The sequence below is a fragment of the Tiliqua scincoides genome, chromosome 2, assembly GCF_035046505.1.
Source record: "Tiliqua scincoides isolate rTilSci1 chromosome 2, rTilSci1.hap2, whole genome shotgun sequence".
In the NCBI taxonomy this organism is placed as follows: Eukaryota; Metazoa; Chordata; class Lepidosauria; order Squamata; family Scincidae; genus Tiliqua; species Tiliqua scincoides.
The window spans coordinates 115,158,405-115,170,738 of NC_089822.1; the positions used below are offsets into that span (position 1 = coordinate 115,158,405).

A 12,334-nucleotide genomic window follows, 5' to 3' on the forward strand; every position below is an offset into this window, starting at 1 on the left:
CGCTGGCCTCTGACTTGTGCCACCTCCAGAGGTGACCCACTGGGGTCAGCAGCTCTTACCCATGGGTAAGGGGAAAAGTTTCCCCTTGCCTCTGGTTAAGCTGCTTATGCCCACTATCCTGCGCTGGATACAGCGCAAGCCTCCTGGCTTGCCTGTTCCAGTGCAGGATAGGATTACACCCTATGTCCATCAGAGGGCCCACCTGGCCATGTTAACCTCTGAACCCTCATATTCAGTGGCAGTGGTAGTGCCCAACCTATTATCCAGGGTTGGGCAGCGGGTACCATGGTGAGATCAGTGCAGGGCTTTGTCCCAGGGCCTCCAGTAACACTGGAGCAGCTTGAATAAGGAACAGAAGTTTACATGTCCCTGCCGCACCCATACATCTGCTGCAGGGATGACATCAAGCATTGGCCAGATTAAGCCATATTGAGGGCTCACCCCCATCAGAGAGTCCACCCTCTGAACCCTCAGAGGGAGGCAATGGTAGTGTCCTATCAGAGGACCAGGCAGGGGTGCCGCAGGGGCACAGTTCAAATTTTGTCCCAGCAAGCTGGCAATGCCTACATAGCTGTGAGACACTACTGTCCTCTTTGAGGTGCACCACCACCCCTTCGGTTACAAAGCTTTGTTTCTGCACAGCACACTTTAACCTGTGAATGATGCTCTCCCAGGTCATCCCAAGGAACTGGGATTGGTGCCCCCAGAATAGCTTTTGGTCATCCCAAAGGATACACTCAAACCATTGGGAGACTGCTCCCTAGGATTGTGTCTGGCCCAAGGCTTTATTTGTATACACAGCTCACTCTCAAGTGTAACACCCAATATCAATGAGGGCTTCTCCCCTCATTTCTGTATAACTCCATTGGTTCTGAAAACAATCAGGTGAGAAACAAGACAAGCAAGGTTAAAGGGTCCCCATTAGTTCTATCTTGTATGAAATCAAACATCTTCAGAATATCTTCATGAAACACGTTGAAGAGTCTTTGTCATGAAGGTGTCAGGGGAGAGATGGCTGCTGTTAGTCACTTCTGAGTGATGGTTAGGTAGATGGAACTGCAGCAGCGCCCCAGGCTGGCAAAAAGTGGGGCTATTGCCACATCCAGGATACTGGCCCACAGGGTGCGGACTGGAGGCATTGCCATGGTGCAGAGCTGGATACAGGGCATCACACACCTGTGGAAGGAAGGTATAAGACACTAATTACCTTTGCTTGATATACCTCAAGTGTGAACAATCCCAAAACCTTGCTGATTTTTCCCCCAAATACACAACCCAACACCCCAATTAAACTGGTGAGTTGAAATAATTACTCTGATTAGGTGTGTGGTGTGCTTGGAACATGCTCTTGCCCTAAACAATATTGTTTTCATTCATACAGTCAGAATAAAATGGTGACATTTTTTCTAGTTGGTACCACTGTAGTTTGCAAGTGAGGGATTACATTGATCAAATGCTCCTCCATGAAAAAAAATCATTCTGTGTGAAGAAAAAGAAAAAGAAGTCAGGAGAGAAAAAAATGAGGCTGAATCTTTCTCCCTGACAATCTAGTTTGCAGGTAGGTTTTCTCCCCTCTCAACACACACACACAGAGGAGTGAGGAGTGGAGGAGTGTGAGTGGAGCAGGTACATGATTGACCAGGTAATGGAGGAGCAGGTAAATGACTCTTTCCTTCTTTTGCCCTTCCTATCTGCCAGCCACCATGCTTAAGCTGTGCAAAATTTTCACCTTGCCAATTTCATAACAATCTGGCTCTCCCATATTCTTACATTCTTCATATCAGTGCCCTTGGAGTATACATTGCAACCACTTGGGAGCAGCAAATGTGTTGAGAATGGCCTTAGCAACAGAGGAGTGGGTGAACATTTGCTGTCCCTTATTTGAGCTACTTAGAGCTTATTTCACAGGATGATTTCACTTTCCAAAAATTTAGTCCTGCCAACAATTCTTGTGAAATGCAGGCACTCTACCATCTGTTCAAGGCTTCACCCTTCTTTCTGTAGTCTACACACAGGAGAAAAAGGCTCCCTATGTCTCCCTAATAGGGAGGGCAGTGTAGGGTGTAAAGGGCTCTTATACACTGTTAATGCATTCACGCTCCTTCCCTTCCAAGCCAGTAAGAGATCAAAGGCTGATCTGTATACTCAAAGGCTAAGGGTGCAAGCCTAACCAGGTCTACTCAGAAGTAAGTCCTATTTTGTTCAATGGGACTTACTCTCAGGAAAGTGTGGTTAGGATTGCAGCCTGAGTATGCTTTGTATACGAAGCTTTGTATAAGAAGTATATTTTGTACACTCAGCATACAAAGGCTGATTTGTATACTATACTATAGAATACTACGTATAGTATATAGACCTCCTGGGAGATCAGCAGATCTATAATATGATATGGCTGGTTCATCATATGAGAGAGGTTCATCTATGAGGTTGATAGGTTAAGGTTTCCTGAAGGACACCATTTGAAAATCACTGAGCTAGAATATGAATGAATGTGTGCAGGGCTGGATCCAGGTCTGAGAGGACCTCAGCAAAATGCCCCATCCTAGATGGGGCTCCCTAAGGATTGTGGAGATGGGCTTATTTGAGGTGGCCATGGCACTTCGCTTGGCAGTCATTAGCCACCATTCTCTGCCACAATGCCTCCAAAGTAGCACTGGTTCAGGGCAATGTGGAAGAAAAATGGAGTCCACCAGTAACTAGACCCTATCTCTCTAGGGGCCCAAGGATAGAAATAGAGAAACCAGCGGCTGCCGAAGTGTGTTGCTGGGCCTGAACTACAGGCAAGTAACAGGTAAAGCTGTGGTTGGCCCAGAGAGCTTGCAGACACAAAGGGTAAAGGGAGGCAGAGCAAAGAGAATGCACCCCTTCTCCTCACCAGATATGCAGACAGCCTAGGCAGGCAAAGAGGAAGCCTGAGAACAGGGAGACTGGCACGGCGCACAGCAGTGAGATGATGCGATAGCACCAGAGGCGTGAGCTCTCAAAGACGATGTCGCTCCATGTCCAGACCCGGTCAAAGCTGCGAAACGAGGAAGGTTCAGCAAGGATGTCGGAGAATTCCAGCTGCAGGTAGGAATGGGCAATCAGGTCAGTGAGACTTTCCCAGCAGTGGGATTGGATATTAAGAAGTGTAGAACCGAGGATCTTGCAACTTTGATTCTCTTTGTGGCTCTGGGGCATGGGTGGAGAGCAAAAACAGGAGGACTCTATGAGGCTGAAGAAGGGAGAGAGTTGCAAGCCTGAACTCTAACTCTGGGAGGAGCTTGACTCAGTAGCTGATGAAGACACACACAACTCCCATGGGTGGGTGGGAGCTTCGAGTGCACTAGGAAGTCCTAGTCTAGCTTGGAGTCTCGTCTAGCTTGGAGTCTAGGAAGCTTGGAGTCTAGGAAGTAAAAAACTAGGTAGCCTCAACTAAGCATAGGCCACACCTTGCCTCCCCTTGTTACCTTGAGGTGCTGGTTGATCTCACGTGGGTCCCGGGGATCCGCTTTGGGTGGTATGTCTACAGCAGAGTGCAGGAGCCGAGTAGATCCTAGCTCTTGCGGGTGATGGTCTTCTGGGTCCAATTTGTACTCAGTCATGTATTCATCGCTGATCATCTTGCTGGGTAGATTTGAGGTCAACACTGCGAGCACAGCAGCTCACCCGAGAGGGAGATTCCAGGAATGGTCTGGGGCACCTCTTATAATTCTGTCTCCAGTCCTTTTCCTTCTCCCATATGCTATGTATTTTATTGAAATGGTCCTCTTGCTTATCTAATACAGTATATCTATCCTCTCTCCTCTTGCACAGTTTTTCTCTGTCTCTGTGCAGGAACCTGACTCCAGTTCTATTCTCAGCCTTGGGCAGCATAGGCTGAAGGGTGGGGGGAGCTGAGGCGGATGGATCTCAGCAATTGCACGCCCCCGCCTGGTATTTGCAGCCATGGGATGAGCTATGCAACTGAAACAGGGACTATAAGTATGTCACCATCCAACAGTTCCTTCCCGAGGAGCAGAAATGGACAAAAATGGCCCAGCTAAATATATGCAAGGATGGCATCTTCTTGGAACTGGGAGCAGAATAGGGTTGGTGGATTACAGCAGCAGGGCTCACAGCCAAGTAAACTAAATGGGATTTATAGTACACATGGCAGCTAAATGGATTTATTGACATGGGGAACCATCTAGTGGCTGTTGCACATGGAAGACTCCCTTCATGCAGGAAATTGCGTGAATCCTACATGCAGCTTGCTACAGGGAATGTATGTGTGCAAGTCTATTTGACTGGATTTCTTTGCATTACCCAAGAGTCATGACTAATTGTGGCTTCTTGGTAAGGACATACTGTGAAATAGTTGCATGTGTGATTCTCACACGTGATTTTTTTCTATAAGGAGGTATGGTCTGTTGTAGTCTTTGAAGCAGCCCTCATTAATATATATCCTGCCTTTCTTCTGTAGTGAAACTCAAGGTTGTATATATGGGTTTGCAAACAGTCCCCCTTCCATGCACCAATTGGATCTAAATCTGCATAGCCAGCAAGATGGTTGCTTTGTGTGCCCTAAAATCATGCCAGGAATCAGGAATTGTGGGATCATGCCAGGAATCAGATTGTGGGATCAGAAATACCAGTAACCTACTTTAGCCTTACATAAGAACAGCCCCACTGGATCAGACCATAGGCCCATCTAGTCCAGCTTCCTGTATCTCACAAATGCCCCAGGGAGCAACAAAGACCTGCATACAAGGCAACAAAAGACCTGCATCCTGGTGCCCTCCCTTGCATCTGACATAGCCCATTTCTAAAATCAGGAGGTTGCACATACACATCATGGCTTGTAACCCATAATGGATTTTTCCTCCAGATTGTTGTTCTTATTAAACTATAGTGTTGCACTGACTGCCCTTGAAGATGGTAGAGAACAGCGACTGGTAAAGTGAAACTTTTTTTAGGTGGGCTCTGATGCTAAAAAGTTGAGGAACCATTGGTCCAGAAGTTGAAGTTAGTGCAGAATGTGGTGGCCTGCTTTGTTACTGGGATTTGGTGGGTTAAGTCTGCCATGCTGTTACTCTAGCGACTACATTGGCTGTCCATTCAGATCTGAGTCCAATTCAAGGTGCTGGTGATGACCTTTAAATCCCTATATGGGATGGAATGTATCTTAAGGTCTGCCTTCAAAATCCTGCATGTCTCCTACAACTGTCAGATAGGACTCTGCTTAGCTACCACTACCATTTGAAGCCAAGGGGATGTCAGCAAGGTGCAGGGCCTTTCCTGTTGTGGCATTTCTATTTAATCCAGTGTTTCTCAAGCTGTGGGTCAGGACCCACTAGGTGGGATACAGACCAATTTCAGTTAGGTCGCCATTCATTTCAGTATTTTATTTTTAATCTATTAGACTTGATCGTATGTGACTCCATTTGAGAAAATGTTATAGATGTGTACTTTCAACAGGCTACTATGTATATGCTTTTAACAATGATAATTAATGGGACTCCTGGGTACCTGTGGGTAGGATTGCAGCCTAGGATTCTTAAAATTTTTGCTGCATGATAATGTCACTTCTGGTCATGATATCACTTCTGGTGGGTCCTGATAGATTCTCATTCTAAAAGTGGGTCCTTGTGCTAAAAGTTTGAGAACCACTGGTCTAATCACCTCCAAGAAGATCTGAGGGCAGCCCACTCTTTACATGGTTTCCGACAGGGTTTAAAAACACATCTTGTTTTGCTTGGCTTTTGAAGAGGGAGGATGTTCCTAGGGACCCCTTTTTATTTAGTGTGTTTAGGCTTTACTATATACTGTTTTTATGGTTTTGTTGCAGGTCTTGTAATCTGCTCCTGTATTGTTTTCAGTTGTTCTTATTTTATTGTAATTTTATATTTTAATTTTTTAATTGTTATGTACCATTTTGAGCTTTGGCAAGCAGTAGATAAGTCTTTTAAATAAATAAAATAAATATTCCCTTTGATGCAGTAGGTAAACAATCATTTTATAATACAACAGAAAATGAAATGTTTAGATCAAAATAACAGTTAAAATACTGTTAGCTATACCAAGCTCCTTTTAGAACAATGTAGCATGTTTCTTCCAGAAGAATGCTCAGGTTCAGACTTTGGTGGACCATCAGTACGTGACTTTGCATGCCCTCATAGTTCTTATCTGATGCTTATCTGATAAGCATGATCACATCCAATGGTAGACCATAGGATACACTGTGTAGAACACAGGGAAGAGCTGATCTCTTGGTTCCCTACCCTGATCAATACTATGTGTCAGTGACGGGCACAAGAGTTCCACTGTGGTGTAAATATAACATTTCTCTTCAATCTATGTGGATTACATGGCTACATTACTCTAGTGGGAGTACATATCCTCACCTGTGCACCTTTGCATTCCCACACCAGTGGTATGCACAATAGGTACACATCAATGGGTCCAGTCTTCCATCTATGCAACCTATATGCATAATATATTATGCAGGGAGGTGAAACCAGACAGGGCCTCTGAGAGGAATTTTATCAGGGGGTGCAAAGTTTATTTGGGGCTCCATCCCAAAGCGGGAGAGAGTGGCAAAGGGGTGGGAAGAATGAGGGTAGAGATGAGCAAAACAGGCCAGGGAAGAGTGACAACAGCCAGAATAGTCTTTAGAACCCAGGTCTACCAGGCTTCCCAATGAGGAGCCCAAATCTACCTGCCCGGGTGGTGGTGACAGTCAGGTATACTGCAGATACTTGCCTATAAGTTGATCTCACAGAGAAGTCAAGGGCAGGTTTCGAGCCAAAAAATCATGGAATTTTCTATGACCCTTGGATAAGTCAGGGATTAAATTTAGGGGGGGTGTCTGACTATAGTTTTGTCTGATTTTACCTGAGGCCCGATTCTGAAAAATAAACTACTAGTAATTGTTACCTAAGAGCAGTACAATCTCTAATTTATGAAAAATATAGTAAAAGATGATAAGAAACATTTTTATCCTTTTACAATTCTGGTCTTCGCCACCTTTTTGTAAACACTATCAGCACTGTAAACAACATACCAGTAAAACAGTGGTTCCCAACCTGGAGTTCATGAACCCCCAGGGGTACTCAACAGGACCTTTAAGGGTACTTGAAAAGGAATGGAATAATGGCAGAAAAAGGCAGGTAGTGCTCCAGAATGCCTTGCAGGGCCAGCAAGGCAGGAAGGGAGGTAGCTAGCTGGCTGTGAAAGCCCCACCAATAGCTAGTTTTTGGTCATCAATTCATGTATGAATCAGTGATTGAAAACCAGTACAGTAAAAAAAGCTGAAACAAAATATGGAAAGTGATCACTCACCCAGAATTTCTCAGGACACTTCTGGTGCAAAGGCATAGTCTTCACTTCTTCAAACAGATAAAAAGAGAAACTACTGTGATGAATACATGAAGTATGGATTTTCATATAGAGATGAGGGCTTATATTATTAATTACATTTTGCTAAAATGAAAGATACAATTTATGGAAATAGGCTGCCAAGGGATATGCAAGTGAAAAAGGCTGGGAACCACTGCAGGAGAACCAGGAATCAAATCCACCTTTAAGGTGCCTGGTGTGTTAAGCCAGAAGCTCTACCTATAACACACAACTTATAACACATAACTGGGATTCAAGTCACAGCAGAGAGATGAACAAATGCAATCCTTTTTACTATAGCCTATAACTGCAATCCTTTTTACTCAGAAGTAGACCCACTGCTTTCCATGGGTGGTTATTCTTAAGTAATGGTGCACTGAACTGTAGTCTGGGACTTTGCTTCAAATGGAAAGGAGGATCTCATCCTGGTGTTTAAAAAGCAGATCTCTGCCAAATGCAAGCATTTACATAATGGAATGGTTGAGCCCTTGTCTCTGGAAGAGAATAAAAGGTTGACTTTGGCTGGAATTTCCCAGGGTGGTTACCATAGGAATTAACAGCCCTCTAATGATCTCTGCATTGCTTCTAATGATGAAGGGGTGCCTGCCATTTGAAATGCAACTGCTTGAAATGAGACTCAGGACAGGATGCAGTTGAAAAGCTCTGCCCTCTGATTGACCTCGGAGATAAGGTGAGGTGATAATTTAAGCTTGATTACTTGGCAAAAAATTCTCACCCTGTAGGCGAGTATCTATAAGTATCTAAGGTAGTAACACAGAAAACCAAACACTCTCCTAAGTCTCTCTAAAACCTTTAAAGCAGTGATTTTCAATCTTTTCCATCTCATGGCACACTGACAAGGCATTAAAATGGTCAAGGCACACCACCAGGTTTTTGACAATTGACAAGGCACACCATGCTGCCAATGGGGACTCACATCTTCTATTGGTCCTATTAATAAATGACCTTCCCCCAAATTCCTGTGGCACACGTGTGGACCACGTGTGCCACAGTGTGCCACAGCACAATGGTTGAAAATGGCTGCTTTAAAGTATAGAAAATCATTGCAGATATTTAGCATCAGGATATTTATGCTCACACTAGAATGGAAAGTGTCCTGGTTGCACCAAAACTGTTTGCATCTGATGCTCCACTTGGTGGTGATATTAAGCCATGCACAGAACAAATTTGTTACTTTAATTTCCCTACAAACAGTAAAACTGTGTTTCTCTGCCTTCCTCTAAGAACTGATGCTAAGCCAGGTAGACTGAAGTTATGTTTTACCTCCTACTCATTATGCTTAAGGTTCATCTTTACAGAAGCCTGTACTTCAAACCTTTAACTCTGAAACTATCAGGCAGTGGCGTCACAAAGATATGCGTCACCCAGTGCAGGAGGCAGCACATCAGCCCCTAATGCACTAAGGGAGTGCGGGGGGTGCGGACCACACAGGTGATACACACTGGAGCGGTGATGCGCACTGGAGTGATGATGCGCTAAAATCACGGTGGTTAGGAATAATACCATCATGTTATATGCTGTTGGATGTGGAATTTACAGTTGAATGCAATTAAATAAACCAGAGTGAAATATCTCCTTTCTATCAAAAGTTATGGCCAAAAAACCGAAAACAAAAAATGTATGGAGCGTTATGGAAAGTGAAACTGAGCGTTTACTCATGAGTAGATGAACTTGCCTGAGTTCGCCAGAAAGGGCAAGCTGAGAGGAATCAAATGACACTAGAATGGTCTCAATCCAATGTACACAGCCCCCAAAAAACACCCAAGAAGGAGATCCCTCCCTCCAAGCTGGTGAATGTATTGAGCCATATGGAAAGCGAAACTAAGTCACAGGGTCGAATTTATTTGCAAGTAAGCAAATGTGCCTTGGCTCTTGGTCAGGTCAGTCAAAGTGGAAAGCAAGGCCACCAGAATGGTCCCGATTTGATGAACATGGAGCTCAACAAATGTTTCAGAAGGCAGCCCCCCCCCCCCCAAAAAGGGTTAAAAAAGAGGCTTCAACTAGTATGGTGAAATTTTTTTATTTTTTTGACTTGCAAAGCCAGGTGGATCCTGCCAGTGATATGGGTTATACCAAAGTTAAATTGAACTGATCACTGGCTAGGGCTGAAAACCTTACTGATTTTTAGGAAGTGGGGTATTGCAGGCAGGCTACAGAGTAAATTCACTTTGTGGAACAGGGCTGGTTTCCCCTTATTTAATTATTTGTTTTACTTTATTTTAATTATGTATAATTTATTTTAATTTGCTTGATGATGTCTCTTGAGGCAGAGGTCTGGTCTGCCCAGCATTCAAATGCTAGGTACCTGGCCTCCCCACAGGGAAAGGGATCTCAAGGTAGAGGCCAGGTCTACCCATAGCTTTGAGCAGTCAAGGGCAGGGCAGTGGGAGCAGAGTACTGGGTAGGGCTGAAAATTTCACTGATTTTTCTTTTTGTGGACAGGGGTATTATTATAGGCAAGCTACAGAGAAAATTCACTTGGTGGAACAAGATTGGCTTCCCCTTATTTAATTATTTGTTTTACTTTATTTTAATTATGTATAATTATTTATTTTAATTTGCTTGATGATGTCTCTTCCAGCAGGTCCAAGACAGACTGTCATTCTAGAAGTACTCTAGAGGTCTGAGTACTAAAAGTTTGAGAACTGCTGCAATAAGCTGTTAGTAAGTTGACACCCGGGGGAGGGGGCATGACACTACTAGTGACCAAAATCACAGTTTGGAAGAATAATACCATCATGTTATATATCAATCAATGTGTAATTTCATGCAGAATACAATGAAACAAACTGCGTTGAAATATGTTTTCTATCAAAAGGTACAGCAGAAAAAAACCAGTGGGGGCGGGGCAATGTTACATTGCCCGCCCATCACCCAGGGTTTTGCCCTACCCACTGCATCTGGGTGACGCACTGGGTGACAGAAACCCTAGTTTGTGATGCAAACTATGCCTGATGCATCTCCTCCTGTGCAATGGGTGTGGCAACCCCCTGATCAGTGGGCATGGTGATGCACTATTATCCCATCCTGCTAGTTTTTTGGCTATAACTTTTGATATAGTAGAAATAATATAATATAATAACTTTTGATATAATAGAAATATTTCAACGTGGTTTATTTTATTGCATTCTGCATGAAATTACAGATCGAATGATGTATAACATGATGGTATTATTGGAAAATACTAAGTTTTTAAAATTTTTGACCGTAGTAGTGTCACCCAGAGACATATCCAAGAAACACCCAAAAGAGTGACATACAGCATGACACAGCTTGAGAGAAATTAATGCCTCATTAGCATCCCTGCAAAAACCAAAGCAGCAGCCTGCACTCCCCTCTTGTCTAGAACTGGAATTTTTTTTTTTAATCTTTCACAAAAGATGACATTTTTGCAGTTTGTGAATAATCATATACTGAAAAGTCAGTTCCCTTGGATTACAATGTCCTGGAACAGAAGATCAACCTTTATGAGGGGAATAGAAAGGAAGAAAAAAAGGGGAGGAGACATAATTTCTCTTACATGTGTGACTGAGTAAAGCAGCCACACGACTAACTAGGAGTACAGTCCTAACTTTGGCTTGGGCTGGCGCAAGTCTCTTGCGCCGGCCCAGGAGGGTTGCAAATGCATATTTATGCCTCCTTGAGAGTTGGCTGAGCCAGTGCAGGGACAAGCACCGGCCTGCAGAGGTTGAATTCAGGCTCTGTGCCAACTTGGGCAGGGAGGGTTGTGTTGGCTGAGCTCAGCCAATGCAAGGGTCTGAGGAGGGTGGGGAGGAGGCCGGAGAGAGGCATTCCAGGGCGGGGGAAGGGCAGGGTGTGGGTGGGGAGCGGGAGGCGGGACTAGGACTCAGCTGTTATGCTGGATCCCAACCCTGTTCTCAGAGCAGCACAGAACAGCTTCAAGCTGCTCCGCTCTCCTCAAACTTATGCCACCTCCTGAGGTGGCGCAAGTCTGAGAAGACCCACTAGGGCTTGTGATTGGGGCAAAGTTTCTCCTTGCCTCCGGCTGAGCCACTTCCGGTACCAATCTTGTGCTGGATACAAAGGCCCCCTGGCCTGCCTGTTCCAGTGCAAGATAGAATTACGCCACACCATGACTAACAGCCCAATCCTATGCATGTGTACTCAGAAGTAAGTTCCATTGTAAGTCATTGGAGCTTACTCCTAGGTAAGTGTGTATAGGACTGCAATCTGAGGAGATGGGTCCAGCTGAACTGCCCCACTGGTGCTACCTTAGTCCTAATCTCTCCTCAGCTGTGAAGTGTGCTAAAAGGGTCCCCCCATTCTGTCTACATGACAGTCAGAAAAGAACTAATTCCTTAAAAAGAAAGGGGGTGCCTGGAATTTGCAGCCCACATTCTGTACCAGATGGGTGCACCCACCAACCAGGAACGGGGCTACCAGGGCCGGGGCTTGAGCATTCCATTTCTTTCCATGTTTCCTGGCCAGTTGGAGTCCCAACTCTCAGGAAACCATGTTCAGAGCCTGGAGTGCCCCCATGCCCAGCCAGTGGTGCCTTTGCGAGCCACTCCTAGCTGCCATTCATCCTCCTCCTCCCCCCAGGCAAAAGGTGCTTCCTGGGCTGGCTGGAGTCCCAACCCAACTCCTGGGAAACCAGGCTGCCAGGACTCACCTGAAGGTTCAAGTTGAAGAATGGAGGTGTCAGGTGGCATGGTGCCTCTGCTGCAAACGTAGCCATGGCCAGCCAGAGCTGTGTACAATCTGAAGCCCACCATGAGACTGCACACACACACACGTGCCCACTTTACAATGCACCTGCAAGCCCCAACCCTCCCCTGCTTCCCTTTCAAGCTTGTCTGGGCACTCACATGTGCCTATTGAATGTGATGTGCTGCCATTTTTGGTGCCTCTACAAATGGCACTTAGGGCAGATCCTCATCTGGTGTCATTCCCCCTTGGCGAATCACTCCCCCCAGACATAACACCTGGTGTG

General features: G+C 45.0%; 1 protein-coding gene across 1 annotated transcript; it reads right to left on the reverse strand.

Annotated features, from left to right (window-relative positions):
- Window positions 1–781: 781 nt before the first annotated feature.
- LOC136641778 (caveolin-2-like) lies at window positions 782–3,844 on the reverse strand. The gene is made up of 3 exons (XM_066617805.1): window positions 3,450–3,844; window positions 2,876–3,063; window positions 782–1,176 (listed from the first exon to the last, which is right to left on the reverse strand). The coding sequence occupies exons 1-3, from the start codon at window positions 3,600–3,602 to the stop codon at window positions 1,026–1,028; spliced, it is 492 nt and encodes a 163-aa protein (XP_066473902.1). The 5' UTR covers window positions 3,603–3,844; the 3' UTR covers window positions 782–1,025.
- Between the last annotated feature and the right edge of the window lie 8,490 nt (window positions 3,845–12,334).

Excerpts from the sequence above, each read along its gene's own strand:
- LOC136641778 (XM_066617805.1), bottom strand. The coding sequence starts at position 3,602 with ATGATCAGCGATGAATACATGACTGAGTACAAATTGGACCCAGAAGAC. Across the intron at positions 3,064-3,449 it reads AGATCAACCAGCACCTCAAG|CTGGAATTCTCCGACATCCT; the intron begins GTAACAAGGGGA and ends TCCTACCTGCAG. Across the intron at positions 1,177-2,875 it reads CTAGGCTGTCTGCATATCTG|GTGTGTGATGCCCTGTATCC; the intron begins GTGAGGAGAAGG and ends TTCCTTCCACAG.